The sequence below is a fragment of the Bombina bombina genome, chromosome 5, assembly GCF_027579735.1.
Source record: "Bombina bombina isolate aBomBom1 chromosome 5, aBomBom1.pri, whole genome shotgun sequence".
NCBI lineage: Eukaryota > Metazoa > Chordata > Amphibia > Anura > Bombinatoridae > Bombina > Bombina bombina.
In genome coordinates this window covers 763,973,907-764,001,486 of record NC_069503.1, presented here as the reverse complement: position 1 = coordinate 764,001,486, position 27,580 = coordinate 763,973,907, and the positions used below count along the sequence as shown (strand labels likewise).

Sequence of the window (27,580 nt, the reverse complement as noted above, 5' to 3'; positions counted from 1 at the left end):
ACACACATGAACTAATGCCCTCTAGTGGTGAAAAACTGTCAAAATGCATTCACATAAGAGGCGGCCTTCAAGGTCTAAGAAATTAGCATATGAGCCTATCTCTAGCTTTCAAATAAGAATATCAAGAGCACAAAGAAAAATTGGTGATAAAAGTAAATTGGAAAGTGGTTTAAAATGACTTGCCCTATTTGAATCAGGAAAGTTTATTTTGGTTTTGAATGTCCCTTTAATTAATTATGATTTTTAAGAGCACAAAACAGAGGAAAATACAAGGGCCCAGATAACAAGTTTTGCGTTAGAGTTTGTGTGGTGCTAACGAGCAGTTTTGTCTCACCGCTCACTTACCTACAGCGCTGGTATTAAGAGATTTCAGAAACCCGTCGTTAAAAGACTCCAATACCACTTTCTCCAATACCAGCGCTGCTTAAGTCAGCGGTGAGCTTGTGTAATGTGCTCGTGCACGATTTCCCCATAGGAGTAAACGGGGAGAGCAGGCTGAAAAAAGTCTAACACCTGCAAAAAAGCAGCGTAAAACTCCTTAATGCAGCCCCATTGATTCCAATGGGGAAATAAAATTTATGTCTACACCTAACACCCTAACATGAACCTCAAGTCTAAACACCCCTAATCTTACACTTATTAACCCCTAATCTGCCACCTCTGACATCGCCGACACCTAAATTATAATTATAAACCCCTAAATCTGCCGCTCCGGACACCGCCGCCACCTACATTGTACTTATGAACCCCTAATCTGCTGCCCTCAACATCGCCGAACCCTACATTATATTTATTAACCCCTACTCTGCCGCCCCTAATGTTGCTGCCACCTACCTACACTTATTAACCCCTAATCTGCCGCCCCCAACGTCGCCACCACTATATTAAAGTTATTAACCCCTAAACTTAAGTCTAACCCTAAACCTAACACCCCCTAACTTAAATATAATTTAAATAAATCAAAATAAATATTACTATCATTAACTAAATTATTTCTATTTAAAACTAAATACTTACCTGTAAAATAAACCCTAAGCTAGCTACAATATAACTAATAGTTACATTGTATCTAGTGTAGGGTTTATTTTTATTTTACAGGCAAGTTTGTATTTATTTTAAACTAGGTAGAATAGTTATTAAATAGTTATTAACTATTTAATAACTACCTAGTTAAAATAAAGACAAATTTACCTGTAAAATAAAACCTAACCTAAGTTACACTAACACCTAACACTACACTATAATTAAATAAATTAACTCAATTAAATACAATTAACTAAATTAAATTAAATTAGCTAACATACAAAAAACCAAACACTAAATTACAGAAAATAATAAACAAATTACAGATATTTAAACTAATTACACCTAATCTAATAGCCCAATCAAAATAAAAAAAAAAACCTAGCCTAAACTAAACTACCAATAGCCCTTAAAATGGCCTTTTGCGGGGTATTGCCCCAAAGTAATCAGCTCTTTTACCTGTAAAAAAAATACAAACAACCCCCCAACAGTAAAACCCACCACTCACACAACCAACCCCTCAAATAAAATACTAGCTAAAAAAACCTAAGCTCCCCATTGCCCTGAAAAGGACATTTGTATGGGCATTGCCCTTAAAAGGGCAGTTAGCTCTTTTGCAAGCCCAAACCCCTAATCTAAAAAATAACCCCACCCAATACACCCTTAAAAAAACCCTAACACTAACCCCCTGAAGATCGACTTACCGGGAGACGTCTTCATCCAAGCTGGACGAAGTGGTCCTCCAGACGGGCAGAAGTCTTCATCCAAGCCGGGCGAAGTGGTCCTCCAGATGGGCAGAAGTCTTCATCCAAGCCAGGCAGAAGTGGTCCTCCAGACGGGCAGAAGTCTTCATCCAGACGGCATCTTCTATCTTCATCCATCCGGCGCGGAGCGGGTCCATCTTCAAGACATTCGATGTGGAGCATCCTCTTCATCCGACGACTAACACAGAATGAAGGTACCTTTAAGTGATGTCATCCAAGATGGTGTCCCTTAGATTCCGATTGGCTGATAGAATTCTATCAGCCAATCGGAATTAAGGCATAAAAAATCCTATTGGCTGATGCAATCAGCCAATAGGATTGAAGTTCAATCCTATTGGCTGATCCAATCAGCCAATAGGATTGAGCTTGCATTCTATTGGCTGTTCCAGTAAGTTTGTGCTAAGATTTCTACGTTGATATACACTTCTCAGCTTTTTTGAAGCCCGTTTCCTCTCAGAGTACAGTGAATGTCAGAGGGATGTGAAGGGAGTATCACCTATTGAATGCAATGGTTTTCCTCACGGGGATCTATTTCATGTTATCGGTCGTAGAGATTCATCTCCTACCTCCGTTTTCAGATCGACGATATACTCTCATATTCCATTACCTCTACTGATAACCGTTTCAATACTGGTTTGGCTATCTGCTATATGTGGATGGGTGTCTTCAGGTAAGTATGTGTTTATTACTTAAGACACTCTCAGCTATGGTTTGGCACTTTATGTATTTATATAAAGTTTTAAATATATGTATTGTACTTATATTTGCCATGATTCAGGTTTCAGTATATTTCCTTTAGCAGACTGTCAGTTTCATATGTGGGAAATGCATTTTTTATGGTAAATTTATTTCTTACCTGAGGTGTAGTCTTTTTTCAATTGACTGTCATATTTCAAATTCGCGGGCAGAATTAGGCTCGCGAGGGCGCAAAATGCTAAAGTTTATTGCGTCATTCTTGGCGCAAGATTTTTTCGGCGCAAAGTTATGTTCGTTGACGCAAATTTGTCATTTCTTTTCACAAGGTTGCGTCATCTATGACGCGAGTGTGTCGTTTCCGGATGTTTTTGGCACCAAAAAATATTTTTTCTGTTTGTTTTGCGTCCTACTTGGCGCCAAATATTTTCATTATTTAAGACCCCATTCTTTTTGCCTCCTGCCTTTTTCAATGTCAGAGGGCTATGCTGTTTGCATTTTGTCCCATTCCTGAAACTGCCATATAAGGAAATTAATAATTTTGCTTTATATGTGTGTTTTTTTCCCTTACATTTGCAAGATGTCTCAATCTGATCCTGTCTCAGAAATCACTGTTGGAACCTTGTGGCCTGATAACAGTTCTACCAAAGCTAAATGCATTTGTTGTAAACTTGTGGAGGTTATACTTCCAGCTGTGGTTTGTAATAGCTGTCATGATAAACTTTTATATGCAGAGAATGTATCAATCAGTAGTAGTACATTACCTGTTGCTGTTCCCTCAACATCTAATGCACAAGATATACCTGTAAATTTAAAAGAATTTATTTCTGATTCTATTCAGAAGGCTTTGTCTGCCATTCCGCCTTCTAATAAATGTAAGAGGTCTTTTAAAACGTCTCATAAGATGAAATTTCAAATGACAAGCAACATACTGAATTATCCTTCTCTGATGAGGATCTATCTGATTCAGAAGATCCTGCCTCAGATATTGACACTGACAAATCCTCTTATTTATTTAAATTGGAGTATATTCGTTCTTTGTTAAAAGAAGTGTTGATTACATTGGATATGGAGGAAACTAGTCCTCTTGATATTAAAACTAGTAAATGTTTAAATTCTGTTTATAAACCTCATATTCCAGAGGTTTTTCCAGTTCCTGATGCTATTTCTGATATGATTTCTAAGGAATTGAATAAGCCTGGTCCTTCTTTTATTCCTTCTTCAAGGTTTAAAAAATTGTTTCCTTTGCCAGAAGTTAGATTGGAGTTTTAGGAAAAGATCCCCAAGGTTGATGGGGCTGTCTATACTCTTGCTAAACGTACTACTATTCCTACGGAAGATAGTACTTCTTTTAAAGATCCTTTAGATAGGAAACTTGAATCTTATCTAAGGAAAGCTTATTTATATTCAGGTCATCTTCTTAGGCCTGCAATTTCTTTGGCTGATGTTGCAGATGCTTCAACTTTTTGGTTGGATACTTTAGCGCAACAAGTATCGGATCATGATTTGACTAGCATTATTAAGTTGATTCAACATGCTAATAATTTCATTTGTGATGCCATTTTTGATATTATCAAAATTGATGTTAAATCTACTGTATGTATTTAGCTATTTTAGCTAGAAGAGCTTTGTGGGTCAAATCTTGGAATGCTGATATGACTTCTAAGTCCAGATTATTATCTCTTTCTTTCCAAGGTAATAAATTATTTGGTTCTCAGTTGGATTCAATAATTTCAACTGTTACTGGGGGAAGGGAGTTTTTTTTCCTCAGGATAAAAAACCTAAGGGGAAATCTGAAGCTTCTTACCATTTTGTTCCTTTCGACAAAATAAGGAACAGAAACCTAATCCTTCCCCCAAGGAATCTGCTTCCAATTGGAAGCCATCTTCAATTGGAAGCAGACTGTGGCACTTCTGGGGCATTCTAGAGTCATGGTCATGCTACACTTATGCAGAATTCAAAAACACTCTATTTTCCTTGTGAATAATTTTATCTTGTGGTTGTGTTTAATTGTGTTTGTCTTCTTTTTTGCATATGTTAGCAAGGACTGTTTTATAGAGAGAGTTTTTCCTGTTTTATTTTGTTCTATAATGTTTTGAGATTGTTTTTGTGATGTGGGTATTCTTCACATAGATGCGGGTCCACTGTTTATAATGGAGAATTCATTTTTATGTTGCTGCAGCAAATTCTTTCAGCAAGATTAGTTTTGCAAAAGGTTTTATTTGAATCTTTTCTTTATCTAATATATATATAACAGTAAAATGTTTGACTAGTCATCTGACCTAGTGAAGCATATATTTTAGACCTAATTACAAGTGATTACAAGTGGATCGCTAAATAGCATAAGAGTGGGCTTCCATAGGCTCCAATGGGAGCCTTGTTCTAATGCCACCAGAGATGGCACAGAACCTAAGCACAGCAAAGGGGTTAAGTAGTGCAGCAATGGCAAAAAATATAACTATATATAATTATGATAATATACAAATATAGTTATGTGTTAATATGTTTATATATATATTTACTGGGAACAAACAGTTTCCATAGACTTTTCAGTGTGTTTTTTTTTTTCTAACACCCACACCCGCCGACTTTAGCCTCCAAAATACTGCCTAGTGCAGTTATTTTGTTAAAAATATGCTACTATCTTTATTTTTTTTTAATAGAATACACTACACTGTATTTTGGGGGCATTTGGAGCACAGAATCTAATCTCTGGTTAATTGTATAAGCGCTAATTGCTACTGCTAGCTTGCAGTAGTAATAACCTGCCACTTGTAATGGCTAGTTATTTATTGCGCACCTGCAAACAGGCAATTTCACCCATTTGTAGGTGCGCAATAAATTAGCACTCTTGTAATCTAGCCCTAAATGTTTTTATGGCGATTTTTATTATAAGTGAAAGAGACCATAAAACATTTATGGATTCAATTTTTATTTTGTCTGAAATAAACAAATTAAAGATTTATATTAAAGTCGCCTGCTTGCAAATAGCTAACATATCTCCAGGGTGTTTTAGTTAATCAGAATTTATTTAAAACATATGTCTTCAATAGAGGGCATTCTATACATTCAATAGGAAAAACACTGAACACTTCTTAATTTGCAAAAATGCTCACAATTATGGAACAAATGGATCTGCATAACATCCGTTTACCATTTCCCAAAATTATTCTGACATTTTAATAATATCACTATTTGTGCCTTTCATATTATATAATTAAGAGTAAGTATTTAATGGAAATTTTTATTGCAAGCCTCAGAGGCTCCCATTGTAGTCAATCAGAATCCCTATGCAATGAGAATTGCACGCAGGTTTTGTTGGGTGAAGGTAGGTTGAATTCAAACCCATAGGAAAACCCAACAATAACTCACTTCCCTTTTTCAAAGTAATTTGTATCATATTAATGGACTATTTCACCCCATATTCCAAGTAATAAGACAACACTTTTTACATTAATTTTAAAGCTTTTTATACTTTTTAATTGAAATGCCCCGGGGCTATTTAAAAACACATTTTTGTTTTGAATTACATTTCAGTGTAAAGGTCCAGCTTGTATATAAAAAAATAAAGTTTAAGCCACCCTTGTAGATTATGTTTACCCAAACAACATATGATCTTCTAAATCAGGGGCTCAACATGGTGTCCACAGACCCCCTAAAACCTCTATTAAATTTGATGAGAAAAAAGATCTGTATTTTCACTAACCTCTTACTAAAATTTAGCATCTCCTACACTTATATAGGCATCCGACCACAGTGATGTGCAGGGGACGAAACTTTCATAACAAATATTGGAGGGAATTCATTACTGCTGTATTCGGTTTTCAATTAGTTTAAAATGAAAAGAAAAATGTAATTTTCGTTAAACATTTACATATATTTTCATTCAAACAAATGTAAATATTTCAAAGCTACAGGAGAAAATTTCACCTGTGGCTATATTCTTACCTTTAACTACTGTAATAAGTGTAAATGAACTGTAATGTGATATGGCAATATCTGATTTCTATTAGTTACAAAAAACATATGTACTGCTACTAGACATGTGCATTCGTTTTCTGAGGAATGTACATTGGTACCGAAAGTCAGATTTTGTTTTTTGTAGGTCCTCATGTTAGTGCCGCCAGGGACCTGGCAAGAAGAGGATCGGATTAGCGCACTCTCAAGAGCACGTTAAGGTAAGTATAAAGCCATAAACAATCCATTTAAATGAAGCAAATACTGACAAATTATTATTATTATCAGTATTTTTTCATTTTCTTTAAACTTGGTTGGTGCATTCATTAGGATATATATGTTTTCATTTACATAAACGAACATCCGATTCTCGGTACGAATGTACATTTGTCCAAAAATGAATGTCTAGTAGCAGTACATTTATGTATATGTATGTATGTTCTTTTTTTAACTAATAGAAATCACAGACATTATCATATCACATTACAGTTTATTTACACCTATTACAGTAGTCATTAAACTTATTGCTAAATCCCATGTGAGCAAAGTGTTCTACAGACAATTGTGCGGGATGGTAAAGTCAAAATTAAACTTTCATGATTCTGATAGAGCACGCAGCTTTGAAAAACTTTTCAATTTACTTCTATTATCAATTGTGCTTGGTTCTCCTGGTATCCTTTGTTAAAGAATAATCATAGGTGAGCTCAGGAGCAAGCACATGTCCATAGCCAGGCAAAAATGCTTAAATCAATGTTATATATAATTGCAAACTCTGTAGCATTATATGACAGCTGTGTTGCTATAAATATTGTTGCAAACACTGCTGCCAGATATATAAAAACATGTGCACGCTTCTGAGCTCACTTATGATTACTATTTAACAAAGGATACCAAGAGAACTAAGCAAAATTGGTAATAGAAGTAAATTGGAATTTTGTTTAAAATGTCCTGCTCTACCCAATGCATATGTTTCATTTTGACTTTAGTGTCCCTTTAAGTCCATTTGCAACAATATATCTTTGTTAATCAGAATTGTTAAAACTTGGAACCATCAAAGCAAAAACATAAATCTATAATAACTGGATATCCAACAGGACATGTGTGTTGCCTTGTCAAAGACCACCCAACAGTTTCAATATTATTATTATTATAATTATTATTATTATTATAATGTGTATAGTACCACAACATTATTTAGCGCATGTTCTTTTTAAAGCCAAACAGCAAGAGAATTGTCTATATTTTAAATATTTAAAACATAAATAAAGAATAACCCTTATCTTAATTCCCAAATAGTTTTTTCTAAAACTTTGATAACTGTATAACAATGTGATTTCCTTTATAATCAAATTTCCATAAGCTTCACCACAATGGTAAACGGGTCCATGGCACAATAAAAGTTTAAACACCCCTGATATAAGTGTTAATTTATGATTGCAATGAAATATTTAAAGGGACATAATACTCATATGCTAAATCACTTGAACATTATGCAACATAACTGTATAAAACTGACAAGAAAATATCAACTGAACATCTCTATGTAAAAAAGAAAGATATTTTACCTTAAAATGTCTTCAACTTAAAAGAGCAAGTGCTCTGGTAACAGTTATACTTCAGCTACTTTCCAGCTGCAAGTGAAAAACAAAATAGCACATGCCAGATACACGCTTCCTTGCAAGTTCTGGGACTAGTATCCTGATTGGCTGCTTAAACTCTCTTTACAGTGTAGTGTGAATACTTAAGGAATTTTGAGGTAAATATCTTCCTTTTTTTTACATAGAGATATTCAGGTGATATATTCTAGTCAGCTTTTTACAATTATGCTATATCACTTTCAAGTGCTTAAATGTTTGGGTATAATGTCCCTTTAACAGTTTAAACTTTTTTATGGTAAAATACAAGGTTACAAGGGTTGATATCTACAAAATGTTGAGATAACTAAGGAAACAATGAGTGCATCAATAGACAGGAAGCTGTAGACAATAACCTGACTGCTATTAAGTAATATGACAAGCTCTATATCTTGTTGAGCTAGAAAGTGCTTATTACAGAAAACTATTATAGCAAACTGCAGACAATCTGAGAGCAAAATCGTGCACACTATAAAATAATATCAATGACAGAAATCACACATGTGTGGTATAAGGTTAAACAAATATAAATATATAGGAGTGAAACTTCATTTCATAATATAGATGATATAATATACAGCTTTCTGAAACCTGGGTGGGGTCACTCTTGGTACTCATGATCAATCAAATGTTAACTCATCAGAGGAGACACTAGAAGAAAGTCACTCAAGACTCTCATGAAACAAATATATAACTTTTAAAAATGACAAAAACGTAAAAAGTGCTTAAAGGACCAGTAAATACAGTAGATTTGCATAATCAGCAAATGCACAATAGAAATACAATGTAATAGCACTTAGTTTGAACTACAAATTTCAGTTATGTCTTTTCTCCCTCATCCTGTATCATGTGACAACCATCAGCCAATCACAAATGCATATACATATATTTTGTGAATTCTCACAAATGCTCAGTTTCTTGCTGGTGACTCAAAAAGTGTAAATATAAAATGACTGTGCACATTTTGTTAATGGAAGTAAATTGGATTTTTAAAAAAAATTTTTTTAATTGCATGCACTTTCTGAATCATTAAAGTTAAATGTTGACTTAAGTGTCCCTTTAACCCCTTAACGACCAAAGACATGCATGGTACGTCCTACAAAAATTGATAGTTAATGACCAAGGACGTACCATGTCCTCAGGGTTTTTCAAGCGCTGTAAGTGATCGTGATCGCTTCCAGTTGCTTTCAGGGTATTGCAGTGATGCCTCGATAATGAGGAATCCTGCAAAACCCTTTTTTAGCCACCGATGCAGAGAGAGCAACTCTGTGGCCCTCTCTGCATTGGCCAGTGATGGTGCTGATCTTTGGTAGGAGGGAGGCGGGTGGGCGGCCCATCAATGGATCAGTGTTCTGGTTTGAGGTCCTGTGAGTGCGCACGGGGGGGGGGGGGGCGGGAGCACGTGCAGGCTATTAAAGCTGTCATCTTTCTATGGGAAGGAGGGAGAGTGAGGAAGAGGGAGGGGGAATAATGACTAATTAGTGTTGGGAAAGGGATCTGGGAGGGGAGGGGGGAGGGTATTGAGGGGGGCAGCTACACTACAGAAATTGGGTCTTTTTTTTTTTTTTTTAAATAAAGCACATTTCTAGAAAACTGGTTACTGGCAGACAGCTGCCAGTACCCAAGATGGCGGCAAATAGGTAGAGGGGGAGTGTTACAGAGCTGTTTGGGGAGATAAGGGAGGTTGGAGGCTAAGGGGGATCCAACACTGCAGAATAAATAAAAAATAAAAGCCTTTTATTTTAGTACTGGCATACTTTCTGCCAGTACTTAAGATGGCTGTGACAGTTGTGAGGTGGGATTGCAAAGAGAGCTGTTTGAGGGGGGTCAGGGAGGGATCAGAGGGTGGGATTTGTCAGGTGGGAGGCTAAGTTCTACATTAAAGCTAAAATTAACCCTACAAGCTACCCAATTAACCCCTTAACTGCTGGGCATAATACAAGTGTGGTACGCAGCGGCATTTAGCGGCCTTCTAATTACCAAAAAACAATGCCAAAGCCATGTATGTCTGCTATTTCTGAACAAAAGGGATCCCAGAGAAGCATTTACAACCATTTGTGCCATAATTGCACAAGCTGTTTGTAAATAATTTCAGTGAGAAACCTAAAGTTAGTGAAAAAGTTAACAATTTTTTCAATTTGATCGCATTTGGCGGTGAAATGGTGGCATGAAATATACCAAAATGGGCCTAGATCAATACTTTGGGTTGTCTACTAAAAAAAAAAATCTATACATGTGAAGGGTTATTCAGGGATTATTGACAGATATCAGTGTTCCAATGTAATTATCGCTAATTTTTTTTTTTTTTTAAATGGTTTGAACATAGCAAAGTGCTACTTGTACTTATTGCCCTTTAACTTGAAAAAAAAGCAAAGAACATGTAAACATTGAATATTTCTAAACTCAGGACAAAATTTAGAAACTATTTAGCGTGGGTGTTTTTTGGTGGTTGTAGATGTGTAACAGATTTTGGGGGTCAAAGTTAGAAAAGGTGTGTTTTTTTCAATTTTTTCATCATATTTTATAACATTTTTTATTGTAAATTATAAGATATAATGAAAATAATGGTATCTTTAGAAAGTAAATATAATGGTGAGAAAACAGTATATAATATGTGTGGGTACGGTAAATGAGAAAGAGGAAAATACAGCTAAACACAAACACCACAGAAATGTAAAAATATCCCTGGTCCTTAAAGGGACATTAAACCCAATTTCTTTCTTTCATGATTTAGAAAGAGAATGCAATTTTAAACATTTTGTAATTTACTTCTATTATCTATGTTGCTTCATTCTCTTAATATCCTTTGCTGAAAATCATATCTAGATAGGCTTAGTAGTTGGCTGCACATAGAGGCCTTGTGTGATTGGCTCACCCATGTGCATTGCTATTTCTTCAGCAAAAGATATGTAAAGAATGAAGCACATTAGATAATAGAAGTAAATTGGAATGTTGTTTAAAATTGTATTCTCTACCTGAATCATGAAATCATTTTTTGGGGTTTAGTGTCCCTTTAACTGTAAGAAAAATGAAAAATGGTCTGGTCACTAAGGGGTAAAGAAAAAAAAAACTTTTGGACTAAAATATATTAGGCCATATTGAATAAGAGCCATTAAGAAGGTGAACTGTGCCTAGTGAGAAAAATGCAGTGTAATGAACCTCTTTAAAGGCTATAAAATAAGTCTTAGTACACTAAAACCTCAAATTTTTTTCATGACAAATCTAATAAATATCTCCGTCTGACTTAACTAAAGAAGAAAAAGGTTTTCCCTGTCTATATAAAGCGCTGCGGAATCTGTTGGCGCTCTACAAATACCTGATAATAATAATAATAATAAAGGTTCTATTAGATATATATAGTACTTAAAGATGAGTATTGAATTTAGTTATATAGATTATAATCTAATAGTAGGGGCTTTCAGACATTATATACTATTAATTCCCCTGATTCTTCATATTATCTGGGAATGAAAGCTCAAAGCAGATTGTTTAGATGCTCAAATATACAAAGACAAACTTCTCAGAGTTGAACTAAAACTATGAATAAACTCTATACAGGAGATATGAAATCAAGTCTAGGAGGTTGTAGTGAATAAAAATATTTCACCTCTATTAGATTACTCATCCAGTACCATAAGGTATAAACATTAAAGGGATATTAAACCCAATTTAATTCAGATAGAGCATGCCATTTTAATCAACTTTCTTATTTATTCCTATTATCAATTTTTCTTCCTTCTCTTGGTATCCGTTTTTGAAAAGTATTACGATTTTCATTGTGTACTGTCTGCATCTCCTTCCAATACAAAAATGCAATATATGCCCCTTAGCGAGACATCCTGTTTTCCACCAGGGAAATAGAAGGACTGAAGAGCATTCTTATAGAATCTCACCGGCCCAGAGAACTTTAAAATTGGGCCCTAAGTGTTTGAATGTACATGAAACAAATTAGGGCTAGTTTACGAGTGGATCGCACTTTTGTGCTCCACTCTGATACCAGTGCACGCAATTGAGTGCTGGTATTTTAAGTGAGGCACAATGTGAACACAACCTCACATTCACATTGCATGGAAGCTTTGCGCTCACGAGAGCACGCTTCCATAGTCTCCAATGTGAGCCTCGTTCTCATGCTGATAGTCATGGCAGATAACCTAGAGCAGCGAAGGGGGTAAGTCGTGCAGCGATGGGCAGCAAGGGTGGCTGGGCTCAATCAAAAACTGAGTGACACAGAAGGGGCGGAGCCAGCAGCCTAAGAGGAAAGATGTGCTCTAAATGAGCTCCTGAAGCCTGGGCCCTAGAACTTAGATTATCTATACATCAAGTACCTATATCTTTTCCCTAAACCGCTCCTAGAATGGAGGTTTCCTCCACACATCTCATTCTTCTGCTGAGAGACATGCTGGAAAGAGCTGACAGTCAATTTATCAGCGTGAGGTCTGTCTTTCTGGAGCTGCGCAGCCAAGATGGCGTAGACTCCTTGCCCTGCTCAGACGCCCACATGGCTGGTCAGATTGAGGACTCGCAACCTACCCGACATCCTGCTGACCGATCGCAGAATGGACTGCCTAGATGGAGTCCGGTCGGCGATTCACCTGGTCTTACCAGAGGGGACCCGGTGCAGCAGCATACAGCTAAGCGGCTTCTCAGGGCAGCCGATACTCCACAACCAGAGGTATTCCCCCAGAGCAAGGCTATACGGCGCTTGTTAACCCCTCTCAATTCTCACATAAGCCTGCTCAGCATTTTTCTGCAGGAGACATACCGAGAATCCCGAAACAACAAGGGGCAGATGAGCCCTATCAAATATGGCGATCCTCATACCGGGACCTTCACGATAAGCGGATTTGCTCTACAGAAGATGAAGGCCTTACTTTGCGACGGAGCCTTATTTGATTTGCCACACGCAGGCTCTTACAGAATGGGTATTGGATAGCTTGTCCTGAGGGGCTTAGGCTAAGGGAAAGACGCTTTGCATCTTCTGTTCATTCTCCCTAACCCGCTGGAATAAGAGAAAAGGAAAAAAAAAAAAAAAAGCAGAAACTTTACATGATATTTGCAGAACTGTTAATTATCACTACCCCACAGCCCAGTGGCAATTTTAACATTACAGTGTGGAACTCACGCAGCCTTTTGTACACCTTCCCTAGAGCAAGAGGTATGTTTTATATGCCCAGCAGGAAGCTTTCCCTGAGAAGGATCTTTCTACCTCTAGGTATAGGCTAAGGATTGAGACATGGCGGTATGCCTTGGAGGGCTGAGGCATTTCACACGCAGCAAGTCCGGCGTGTTTACGCTCAGACTTTGAGGCTATTACACAAGTCCCCAATGTGTGAAGGGATTAATTACTGCACCTCCGTTAACAGTTTTCACAGGATGGACGTGTTGCTGGGACATATGCCTTATACTTACTTAATAATATATATAGTTGTACTAAGTTTATGCTTAATTTTTAGCTGTTAGTATCTGGGGAGATTGTACTGCTGATTTACAGGCCCACTAGATATTCATAACTATGGGGTAGATTGTTAACTTGTGTATGAATAACGCACACCTGATCTTATATAACTCTGATACCTCTGTGAAGTTTTCTGACAGACAATTTACATAAAAGCAATATGTATGGGTAACTACACCTTCCTCCCGATACAGGTCAACCCAGTACTTGGACTTTTTCACAACAGTTTGAACTTATGTTGCAGGATACTAGGTTTGGAATATCTTTAGGAGTATGTTCTGTTCTCTTGATAGAGCTTAATGTACTGTGCATGTTACTTACTTAATTCGTTTACTTACGTCCCTGTATACATTGTACACTCTATTAATATTATTTTTATTTAGTTAAATTAACCCACCTTTGGCCAGGATGTTGGTAGTTTTAAACATATGTTTTCATAGTGGATCTTTCCATTGCATGGCAGTTATATAGAGCATCTACATCTGTGACATTGGTTAGGGCGGCGCTATCATTGACAAGATATAGCAGTGGTACTCTTTTTTTCATGCTCCAATATTTTAGAATAAGAAGTCTGCTACTGAAATATTTTCAAGCCTTTATTGCACCACTCTGTTGGTGTACATATTAGACTCCTAGATCTAACCTTGTTCAATATGCCCATTACTAGCTGCTCCGGTCTGGATTATGATTTATTAATTTTCTGTGGTCACATATTAATGTACACTACTAAACTGCTTTTCTGCTCAAATGTTAAATGTCACTATATGTAGGGGTAATTTTAAGCTCACTGGTTTGTATGTCAATAATTAGCACTACACGGCCTATATATTTCTGCGATCTCACTTGCCACAAACACTAATACATAGTCTCTTTATGTAAGGAAGCCTATATATATATAAATACATAGATATATGGATATGTGTAAGTAGCCCTGTGGATGCAAGCACAGGCACCATAGTGATGTTTCATGTCAACTGCCTTTAGCGCATCACATTTAAGTCCGTTTTTCACTCCAGGGCCTCATACCATCATAATTTTGTTCATTACTATACCAGATAGCAGCATTTTTTTTTAATGTTCAAGTATTGTGTTACAAAATTAACACTTAATGCCCTCTGACTGTGACTCTAGGGAACGATAAGCATATAGTTTTTTTAGATATCTTTCCCAGGTCATCCTAGTACAGCGGGTTTCTAATATATGTCCCTTCTACCTAAAAAGCTTGCTGTTGTTTAGATAATACCTTAGTACTATGTTTTGCTTCTGTATATTTAATGTTTAACTAACTCTTGTTCTCATGGGGACGGTGTCTCTCCTTATTACAGAGTTCGATACGTCAATCTGCCTGCATAGGGAATATGCTCTACATTTAATGTTTATGTTTATCATTTCATTATTTAATGTTTATGTTTATCAATTAATTGTTTGCATTTTATACTTGATATAGCTATATTAACACCTTAGGTACTTAGGGGTATAACACATCATACTCCACATTATTTACTGTTATATACTCTATCAATCAGTTTTGGCCTGTTACAAGCTCATATGTAGGTGATGCATAGTTTACCACATTCATAATGGCTTTTACATCACAACGTTTTTAGTTTTGGTTCTGTGCATTATAGACATCCTTGCTGCCTATCTAACAGGCAATAGCTTCCCAAGCTTTTTATGTCAGACGTAGAGGCAGGTAGCACCTATATACTAAGCTACATTCCTATTTCATGTCTGAGTATGTTATAAGCCTGAGCTTACACCATAGACATGGATAGCAATTAATTATATCATATTTTTCGACATGTTGCGGGGTCCTCTAGGATTTTATAGAGTTAAGCCTGCTGCAATCTACCTTACTGTACTGAATAAAAGAGTCTTTCTATATGGCTCCGTTTCCCCCCCCCAATCTCCGATTCCCCTACCTCATTATAAGAGCGGTGCTTACCCGCTGAAATTCGTGCCCCCCCATCATAACGTGTATATTCACATCTTTTATAATTGTAGCTCATTAAGAGTTATCTATCTGACCATGAGTTAGCTATAATAATTGGCCACTCGGCTAAAGAGTGTATCTTCACTTGGTCAGTTACGTATGCTAAGACACAAAAAAAAAATGAGGTTCCATCTGCCTATATATGCTAAATTTTACAAATGTTGTTATATGTTGTTTAATAATAATCTGATTTCTTTTGTTGTTTAATGGCGATATATGTTCTTTGTATATTGTACTAAGAGTTAAGCCTGCTGCAATCTACCTTACTGTACTGAATATAAGAGTCTTTCTATATGGCTCCGCCCCCCCCAATCCCCGATTCCCCTACCTCATTATAAAAGCGGTGCTTACCCGCTGAAATTCGTGCCCCCCCCCCATCATAACGTGTATATTCACCTCTTTTATAACTGTAGCTCATTAAGAGTTATCTATCTGACCATGAGTTAGCTATAATAATTGGCCACTCGGCTAAAGAGTGTATCTTCACTTGGTCAGTTACGTATGCTAAGACACAAAAAAAAACGAGGTTCCATCTGCCTATATATGCTAAATTTTACAAATGTTGTTATATGTTGTTTAATAATAATCTGATTTCTTTTGTTGTTCAATGGCGATATATGTTCTTTGTATATTGTACTAAGACCTCAATAAAAAAATATTAAAAAAAAAAACTGTGTGACACAATGTCCTGAAAACTTGTATGACTCTCCCTGGGAGAGATTCAATTCCACTAAGTAGACGTGACCCCAAGATACCTTGTAAGGAACAGACTTTGTCCTGGATCGTATTCAGTTAGGGAAGTCTCCTCAGCTGCTGGCGTCTGCAGCTCACACACGCATACAGCGTGGTCGCTTCTTACCCAACCTGGATCCGATTCGTCCACCTCAATCTCGTGACTAACCTCGTGATCAGGTATTGCCAACATCACACCCCAGATAGACCAATGGGATTGTGGGATGCACTGGAACATCAGGAGGTATCGCTGCTTCAAACAGGCTATGCAAACTGGAACCAATGAAGAAGACGAAGCAGCGATGTTGAATAAAACTTCACTTTTATTGAAATAAAATACTTAAAATCCCACGGAGGGCAACATATAGGTATTCAAGAACAACAGTTTACATGTTTCAGCGTTAAGCCATACTCACAACTGATAAATTGCATTTACACACACCTTCTTAAAAAGGGCGTACTAAACACCCATTGGGTAAAAGGTTACACACCTACTATACATTATGAATACCACAAGTGTAATTATTTCACAGATGTAAACACTCTCCTATGCTACAAAGTAATAAAGTTCCTCTCATAGGGCTGTAAATATATACATTTATACAAAATGGAAAAGATAAAATAAGCAAGCTGAGCACAGCTGAGGTTCGAATAAAGATCAACACAATTTTTGAATGAGCTACGTTAACATATAACAATATTTCCAAAATTAAAAAGAAAATGGCGCAATGTAGAAACAAGAGGACCAGCAGCAAATGTGCCAATAAAGGGGGCAAAAATGTTAACATCCACTAGAAATTCTTCTCTGTTACTACAAACAAAAGTGCCATTCCAATGTAATATTATTAACAGGAAATTAGGAAAATAGAAAAATATAAATGTGTAAAATAAACACATAAAGTAATCTCCATTTAATACAAAGCAAGATGTTAAGGTAATGAAAGCTCATGAGAGGAGTAGAAATAAGTGACTGAATTAATTACACCATGGATAAGGATGAGAACTGCTGGAGAAGAGAGGGGATTCAATCCCAATATTTTATCAGGTTATATTCAGCATTAAGACCTAAAGGCACTCTCATGGATAATTTAAAAATCCATAACATTTCTCTCTTCTCCAGCAGTCTCTGCCTATCTCCCCCCCCCCCGTTTAGAGTAGGTACTTTGTATATTGCCTGCCATTTAAAGCTAATTAAATCTTTCTCATGTACCTGTACAAAATGCTGAACTATAGGGGAACACGATTTTCCAACATTAATGGTTGACACATGTTCCCTGATATGAGACCTAATATCCCGGATCGTAAGACCAACGTATTGAACATCATACAGGACGCAGATTATCAGGAATATAACATAGTTAGACGTGCAATTCATGCAGCAGTTGATATCAAAACTCTGGTTAGTAACAGAGGATGTAAATGAATCAGAGACTTCTATGTAGTCACAAGTTTTGCAACGAGTGTTACCACATTTAAACATCCCTTTACTAGTTAACCAAGAGCTCATCGAATTTTGGTGTCTACTTAATACTGAGCGGGACAGGCAATTACCAAGGGATTTGTTCCTGCGATAGGAGCACCTAATACCCTTAGAAACTGTTTCCTCACAATGTTGCAGATTTGGCTATATTCACAACTATAGTCCATAACAAATGTTACCCCTTGTTTGTCTTCATTGGGTTAAAACACCTGATCTCTCTGCTAAAAGAGTCTTCCTATCTATATTCTGAACTTCCTGGCTAGCTCTTTTAAGAACTCTTTTAGAGTAACCGCGTTTTTATAGGCGGTCTAGCATCTTTTTTCTGTTCTACAAATGTTTCCTCACTGGAGCAGTTTCTTTTAGCTCGAATCAGTTGGCCCTTGGCCATAGCGTAGGGCACATGATTAGGGTGGCAGCTTTTGGCATGAAGAACAGAGCTGCCAGAAATAGGTTTTCTGTAAATGTTAGTCTCCACAGCATTCTCTCCTACCCCCTTCAGAGTGATGTCTAGGTAAATTAATGGATTCTCCTTGTATCTCGTGTGTAAACTGAAGATTTAAATTGTTGTCATTAATGTAACTAATAAAGCCACAAATGCTGGCTTGATTCCCCTGCCAAATAAATAGGAGATAGTCAATACATCTTCAAAAATAGACTATATTGGTCCTGAAGAGGTTTGAATCTCCAAAGATGTGGGACATCTCCCACCAACCCATATACAGGTTGGCATAGGAGGGGGCAAATTTTGCCCCCATGGCAGTCCCATAAACAAACCCCTCAAACTCAAAATAGTTGTGACTTAAAAGGAAGTCAGCAACCTTAATGACAAACTTTTGAAAATCATACCCCAGTGTGGAATATTGTTTTAGAAAATTCTTTAAAGCCTGTAGGCCCATAACATGAGGAATTGAAGAATACAAGGCAGTGACATCCACAGTTTTCCAGCAATAAGATGGATCCCAATGCATGGTATCCATGATAGTCAGCACATGTTTGGTGTCTCGTAAATAACTTGATAAAACTTGAACCAAAGGACTCAGTATAGCATCTAACCATTGGGAAGTGTGTTGAAATAGTGAGCCAATTCTGCTCACTATGGGTCGACCCTTAATGTTTACCAATGACTTATGCACCTTAGGGAGGTTGTGGAAAATTGGAGTGATCGGATGTTCTACATATAGATAGTATGAAGTTTTTCTATCTATAAATCCATTTTCCACACCATAGTCCAAAAGGTGCATAAGTGTCACCTGATACTTCCTCATAGGGTTTCCAGGGAGTTGACAGTACTGCTCTGTATTGGTAAGTTGTCTGAGGGCCTCTGCCCTGTACATTTCTCTATCCATTACCACAACAGAGCCCCCTTTATCTGCCGCACAAATTACTATGGTTTCATTGTCTTGTAGCTCTTTAAGAGCTTGTCTTTCCCCCAAGGTAAGGTTACCTGGAATCTTATTTTTGTTCTGTGCTAAGAGCCTTAAATCTTTTTCAACTCTATCATAGAACTTCTCGATAAGGGGGCCTCTGCTGTGGATGAGATAGAAAGAAGAGGGTTTTTTAAATCCTACACATCTATCAATTTCAACAGTATCCTGTGTGGAACAACCTTCTAGTGTCATTTTATTCAATGTAATTAAATCACAAGTCTCAGCAAATGACAAATGAGTGTTCAAATTTATTCTGGCTATATTGCAATTTTTTTTCAATACCATCATTTATAGACTGTTTCATGGTCAGAACCAGAGAAATGTTTCTGTAAAGTTATATTGTGTACTAAGAGATTGACATCAATCATTGTCGTGAATAAATTAAAGCTTATAGATGTTACAAAGCCCAAACCAAGATTCAAAAGTTTTATCTGAGATTCATTCAAGACAATACTTGATAAATGTATCACACTGTCGGTTTGTATTTGCCGGCTGGTTTTACTCCTCTCCTGGGGTATCTGCTCTGTTCTAAATTGCTCCCTCCCCCTTCTGAATTCCTCAGGGGCACTATTAAAACCTGTTCCAACTGTGCACACCCTTGTTCAGCATTGCCTGAGCTAGACCCTTGTTTTACATTTGAGTCTGACATAGAGGCACTGTTACCAGTAGCATTGTGACTATAATATTTTCCTTTTTCTTTAGGTCTAACAATCTGTTCAACCTGTACACTTCCCATGCCTGAAGAATTTTCTTTGTTTGACCCACTTGTTTGTGTGTGCTTAAGAATACCTGGTTTACCTTTAGAGTTGCTTTCCCTTTCTGATGAGGTACGATCCTCTCAGAAATCTAATTCACTGTCCGCTATATCAGATCATGTCTGCTCGAACAATCACAAATATGCCCCATAATATTTTATTACTTATTGTTACATACCAGAGACGCATTCTGCAACTGGTCCCACATCTGTAAGCTTGTAAGAATTACATGAAACATTTAGATATTCATTGTTTGTTAGGAGCCAAAAATGGCTGCTAACCTCCGCCCACCTATTGCATGTATATTTTGGTAGGTTATGTTTCTCCAATAATGATTGACTAATGATTAAGTTTTCCTACTTACACACGCTGAATAGTGCATGTAAAATTTAAAATTGCTAACCGAAAATGATCAAACATGCACTGCTGAACTGTCATACAAGAAAACAGCTAACTAGCTGAAGAAAATGGTGAGCGGATCTTGGCTGCAATTTTTGGTTGCTAACAGTGGCGGCTGGTGACTTTTGAAAATGGGGGAGCACTAGCCCTGCCCCTCAGATGGCTCCGCCCATTTTAATGTGTGTGTGTGTGTGTGTGTGTACATACATACACACACACACACACACACTCTGCCAGTTACCTTAAAGGGACATTAAACCCAAAAGTTTTCTTTCATTATTCAGACAGATAATACAATTTAAACAACATTCCAATTTACTTCTATTATCTAATTTGCTTCATTCTTTAGATATCCTTTGTTAAAGAAATAGCAATGCACATGGGTGAGTCAATCATAGGAGGCATCTATGTGCAGCCACCAATCAGAAGCTACTGAGCCTATCTAGATATGCTTTTCAGGAAATAATATCAAGAGAATGAAGCAAATTAGATAATAGAAGTAAATTAGAAAGTTGCTTAAAATGGTATTCTCTATCTGAATCATGAAAGAAAACAATTGGGTTTAATGTCCCTTTAACACATCCTTATGTACAAGGTGAGGTCAGTGTGTTATGTGTATTACTGTGTGTTGTTAAAGTCTGTGTGTGAGGTATGTACATAACTAACCTGTGTATATTGAAAGACAAGAGCACCACATACACCCTGCAGTTACTATATATATATATATATATATATATATATATATATATATATATAAATACCATATATATATTTTATATTTTATATATTTATATAGTTGTTATTAATTTAATGTATTAATTAATTAGTCCATAAGTCAACCCATGTCCATGATTCATTTATTTAATAAAGCAAAACTGATGTTTTTTGCTTTTATTTTTCCCAGCAGCAACCACCCAACCATAGCCATAGCAGCGTCCCCCCCCCACCCTCACAGTCGCAGAAATTACATCTGGGGTAACCTTGAGTCAGATCAGACATCATCACATAAGTGAAGTGATGAAGTGGACTGTGTCTGTGTTATATGTTTGTAGGCAGGCAGCAGCAGCAACCCAACCATAGCAGCTCCCCACCCCCACAGAAATTACATCTGGGGTAACCTTGGGTCAGATCGTATATCATCATCATATAAGTGAATTGATGAAATTGACTGTGTCTGTGTTATAACTTTGTAGGCAGGCAGCATGCATCATGTCCCATTGCCTTTTGATGGACTGCTGGTTTAGAAAATTAGAAAGAGAAGAAGATATTTAAGCCAAGCCTGCTGCTTTTATATTAATTATGTTAATAATAATAAATAAATGTGATGCATCACACCACCAGCACCTACCTCTCTCTCACACTGCTGCATGGTCAGGTCTTTAGGGTTCAGTCTCTTTCTCATCATAGCACCATCTGTGGCGGGTGGGCGGGATGCCGCGTCCCTCATGTGTAGCTCCCAACCCTCAATTTCACCGACATGAGCATATCAAAAGATAGAAGAGAGAGGAACCTGCTGACTGTGTCTGAGTGACAAGGTACATTCAGAGTCACAACGAGACGTCAGCATCTCCTCACGTACAGCTCCAGTGCTGCTCCGGCTCCATGCTGTCCTCCAGCCACCTACAGTCTCATCACGTCACATAGTCATCAAGACTCACACTAAGCACTGGCAGCTGAGATGCTCCTCCTCCCACACACACAGCTCTTAGTGTGTGAGTGTCACGTGACAGCTGGCTCTTGCACACTAAGAGCTGTGCAATTAGGAAGGCTATGGGCTGGCCTGTAGGTGGTGCTGCATGCAATGCAGGCTGAAAGTGGAAAGAGCTTTTGCCTATACTTCTATCTATCGCACTGCACAGCATGTGCGATAGATAGAAGTATAGGCAAAACAGCCCTTTCCACTTTCAGCCATAAGAATTAAAAACTGCAGTTTTAATGTTTTTTACTCAAAACTGCAGTGGAGCCTGCAAATTTTTTTTATTTTATCAGCAAAAAAGTTTATTTTTTTTTAATTTCTCACTCTTTTTTTTTTTTCCATCAGGGGTCAGGGGGTTACAGGGGTCAGGGGGTACATGTGCTCAAGTGCTCCTATAGAGGAGCCTCCACTGGTTGCTAACAACCAATGATTATTTAAAAATGTAATGTACTTCTTACAAGCGTATCGATGTGGATTAACATTCATGCATACATGATCACTTCCTGGTTTCATAATAATTTAAAAATATGACAACACATTTTTAAACCCTTAAACAAATTCAAAAACAGAATGGACAATAAATTAAAGTGACAGTAAAGTCCAAATTAAACCTTCATGATTCAGATAGGGCATGTAATTATAAACAACTTTCCAATTTACTTTTATCATCAACTTTGCTTTTTCACTTAGTATTTTTGTTAAAGGCTAAACCTAGGTTGGCTTATCGGCTAATTTCTAAGACTCTGCAGTCCACCACTTATCTCACAGTTTGGCTGTGAATAGCTAATAACAAGTACTGTTTGTTTACTTGTGCATTATAGATAACATTGTGCTCATCCCAGTGGAGTTATTTAAGAGTAAGCACTAGTTGCCTAAAATGCATGTCTGTCAAAGATCTGAGATAAGGAGGCTGTCTGCAATAACTTAGATTAGATAGTCATCAAGGTAAAAAATGTGTTAATAACATTTTGGTGTTCAGGTGTCCCTTTAAGTGCAAACATTTTATGAGAATCAATTTTAAGAATGGATTTTAAGCTCATGCTTAGGGTTGGCACCTCAGCCATGTTTTCCTGGACACTTATGAGTTACACATGCTGCAGGGTGTGCCGGGGGGAACATTTATTGTGTTTCTGTACAGCACTATTTATATTCCTCCATGCACACCCTGCAGCATGTGTAACTTATAAGTGTTCTGTATTTTAAGGGACAGGTGGCAACCCTACTAATGCTATCAACCAATTATGTTAGAAAATATATTTGCCATTGCCACAAATGGAGCTTTTATCTTTGTTTGTTTAAATTATTATTAATATTATTATTATTATTATTATTATTATTATAGTATTATTTCATAGGACAGAATCAGAGACCAATACAGATGATGACAGAGAAACTGCATAATAACCCCATAACCTCCCTGATACATATTTTCTTTTGATAAAGGACATTCAGAAACATTTCAAAATGTTCTTGCTGGTATAGTGATTCTTATTATTTACTGTATGTAAAGTAAAATTATCCCTGGGCAGAGATTATGTAGTATTAGCACTTAAAATAAAAGTATTTTAATGTATCAAGCATTATTTATGTTACTCTCTGTCCTAAGTGGCCATAAGTGAATTTCCAGCATGGGTGTATACAGAGGATGCAGTAACTCTTCAGCCACCTGTTGAGCAAAGTAAAACATAATTGTTGTTAACATAATTACCTTCTGTTTAACTATTCCTCTCACATGTACATTCAATATATTATTCTATATGAAACCAGATAAAATGCATAATGACTGAAGCTTCACAACACGTGCAAATCACATAAATGCTAATGTTTTATAGTTATATTTTGAGCAAGTCGTCACATTTTACATAAATTCTTGCTGTGCTTTGTCTACCTTTTGTTCTCTCTGCACCTGGAACAGGCAGATGAAATGTTGTCAATTGGCCATTTAGACTGTGCAACATTGTATCAGTTTGTGATGATTACCTATTCCTTCGACTTTGAATTTTTGCTTCTATTTAAGTCTCTTAAAATACCTTTAAAATGTTTGTTGTCTGTATGTTTTTGCTTATTTAACTGATCTTAAGAAATTCAGATGATCAAAAACATTTTGGTGCTATTTTGGATAGCTTAACGTATTCAATTGTTTTGCAGAGATCAGAATATTGTTTTCATGATGACAAAACAAACAAGAAGGAAAGAACAAAATGAACTAAGAAGGAAACATTCTTTTCAGCTCAAAAAAGCATACTTTTAGTTTTAATTTTAACATTTTCTTTCTTTTGTTCTGCTTTTTTTTTCACTCTTTATTTTTACATTAAAGAGAATTAAAAAAGTCTGTTTCATTGTTATAATAATAATAAAAAAAAACATTAAGCATGGGTCATACTTCATTGAAATCATTGCAATATGTATTAGTCATCGTAAAAGGAATTCTTTTTTTTTTTTTTTTTAACTTCATTTGTGTTGTCTATTACTTCCTGTTACAGCCCTGCAAGGGGGTCTAGGGTCTCTACAGGAAGGCATATCTAACTTGATGTCATAAGTATTCTAAAGTAACATTAGCTGGTTTAGTATTCAGTAAATAGAAGTGAAATAGAAAGTCAGTTTTGTCCATGTTCAGATGAGAACAGAAAGCAACTTAAATGGATAGTCTAGTCCAAATTAAACTTTCATGATTCACATAGAGCATGCAATTTTAAGCAACTTTCTAATTTACTCCTTTTATCAATTTTATTCATTCTCTTGGTATTTTTATTTGAATAAGCAAGAATGTAAGCCCATTTTTGGTTTAGCACCTGGGTAGCACTTGATTGATGTCTAAATATATATATATATTTATTTAAAAATTCTGCAAAGAAATTATATATTAATGACTTGGATTGCAACTTAATTTATATATATATATATATATATATATATATATATATATATATATATATATACACACATATATATATATATATATATATATTTATATTTTATATGAATGTATACAGGTATATATATATATATATATATATATATATATATATAGTTATGTATAGGAATATACATTTAAAAATACAAAGACGATTTTTCTACTATATGAAGGACACTGGAATGTAGAATATTTATAGTAAATACACAATAAAACACATTATAAAATATTAAAATTGTATTAATTTTTTTTTATGTATTAAGGTATTTGAGTGGAAAGGGCTCAAAAGTGTTTATATACATGTACATATGTGTTTATTATTCTTCATGCATATATATAAATATATAAATACATAAATACTCATATATACAAACAAACACATACACCACACAAATACTTTACACGCTGCATACTTATATGCACAAACACTAAGGGCTAGATTACAAGTGGAGCACTAAATTATCACGCACCCACAAATTTGCTTGTGGTAGCAATTAGCGCTCAGAAAATTAAATAGAGATCAGTTCTATGGTTAATTTTCTAAAAGTACCCCAATTGCCCTCAAAATAGAGGGCATTAAAGTTTTTTTATTTAGGCAGTTTTGGGGCTTTAAAGTTGGCGTTAGAAAAAAAAAAAGGGAATGAAAAGTGCCTTTACATTGCGGTCTATGAGAACTGTGTGTTCCCAGTAAATATTTATGTATATGCTTAAATACATATATATTTATATGTTACTATGTGTATATACACATATTAACACATACATATATATGTACATTTATATAAGCATATACATAAATATTTAAAAATGCTGCAATCGCTGCACGACTTACCCCCTTCACTGTGCTTAGGTTCTGACGCCATCACTGATGGCATCAGAACGAGGCTCCCAATGTAGCCTATGGAAGTACGTTCTCGTGAGTGCAATGCTTCCTAACAATGCGAACACAAGGTCGCGTTTGCATTATGATTAACTTGTAATACCAGCGCACATTAGCGTGTGCTGGTAATACAAAGTGGAGTGCTAATATAGCTTGCGTGCAAGCAATATTTAGCGCTCAACTTGTACTCTAGCCCTAAATGTGCATATACACAAATACATTACATACTACTCAATATGCACACACAAAATAATCACAGTAATTTACTTTTTGTTTACTGAAAAGAAGATTTTTAAAATAAGGGCAATAGGCAAATCACGTTAATACTGTAATTAGTTCTATTATAATGTTTTTTTTTTTTATTTTAAACATTAAGTTTCAAAGCAACTGTTGTTTTATTAATTATAGACACGGATAATAATAATTAATATAACTGCCATATCCACGGCCTGGAAAATAAAGCTTTATGCTTGATTAATTACACTGAAGAAATTGTGGCATTAGGTTTTATTTTACTACATTAATAGAGGAGAAATGTTAATATGAGCAACAATAATATTTTGTTTTAAAAAATAAGTTTTACTCTATAAGACGATGTTTATAATAAATGCGTTCACATTTTGTTTTAGTATTTCATCTTTTGATGTCATTTATTTTTGTTCTTTATTTAGACAGCACAAACTGTTCTTGTCGTTGTGGTGGTATTTGGAATATCATGGCTTCCACATCATGTGATCTATCTTTGGAAAGAATTTGGAACATTCCCCCTCACCCAAGCCTCATTTGTCTTCAGAATTATTGCACATTGTCTTGCTTATAGCAACTCTTCAGTGAATCCTATCATTTATGCCTTTCTCTCAGAAAATTTTAGGAAGGCCTACAAGCAAGTGTTTAAATGCCAGATTGGATGTGACTCAACCCAAAGTGATGCTAAAGAAATAAAAAGCAAAATGGAGACCCCGCCTTCTACAAACTGCACTCATGTTTGACTAAACAATTGCAATCACTGTTTTAAGACCATCCTGTGCAGTAATAGTTTATCAAAGCACAAGGTTATTTGCATCACATTGTCTAGTTTTAATTAAGGTAGTGTTGGCTTCATTCAGCTTTTTAACATTTTCTACGCTAGTGTTTCTCAACCGCGGACCTCAATTACCCCTAACAGGCCTTTTTTTTTATAGCTGAACTAGAGCACAGGTGAGATAAACAGTTGATGGGTGACAGTAGGTTAGTTACCATGGTTACTTATCATCTGATTATTTCACCTGTGCTCTAGTTCAGCTATAATGAAAACCTGGCCTGTTAGGGGTAATTGAGGACCAGGTTGAGAAACACTGTTGTAAGCTACTGTTCATGTAAATAAAATAATAAAAAGAAGTGCAGTACTTATGATCAAATGAGATAATATGTTAAAGTCAAAGTATATGACTTCTTAAACTGTATGATAAAAACATTTTTTTAAATGTACATGCATGTGCGGTACTATGTGAGTTTATTTATACTGGGTTTTTTTTTTCCATGAGATGAGGAAATTGAAGGTTTAAGTTATGTGAATATATTATCTTTTCAAATGTAAAAACTACTGTATAAATATAAATGTTGAAGAATTTCCAAAAATAATAAAACTCTGGTGCCAATGAGAAAATTATAGCAGAAATAACTTATACTTTGCAAGTTTAAATGAATAGGACATTAAAAGTCCTTATTTTGTGTAATCTAACAAAGAACATTAAAATCTGTTAAAGTTTTTTTGTGTGTTTTTTTTAAAAATATTGCTG

The 27,580-nt window shown here is 35.9% G+C and overlaps 1 protein-coding gene across 1 annotated transcript in view; it reads left to right on the top strand.

Annotated features, from left to right (window-relative positions):
• The window catches only part of GALR1 (galanin receptor 1), a 761,312-nt gene extending 734,521 nt beyond the window's left edge, over nucleotides 1–26,791 (top strand). The window contains exon 3 of the mRNA XM_053714847.1: nucleotides 26,474–26,791. Coding sequence (XP_053570822.1) covers nucleotides 26,474–26,791 — 318 coding nt within the window. The remainder of the gene's footprint in view (nucleotides 1–26,473) is intronic.
• Nucleotides 26,792–27,580: the final 789 nt, after the last annotated feature.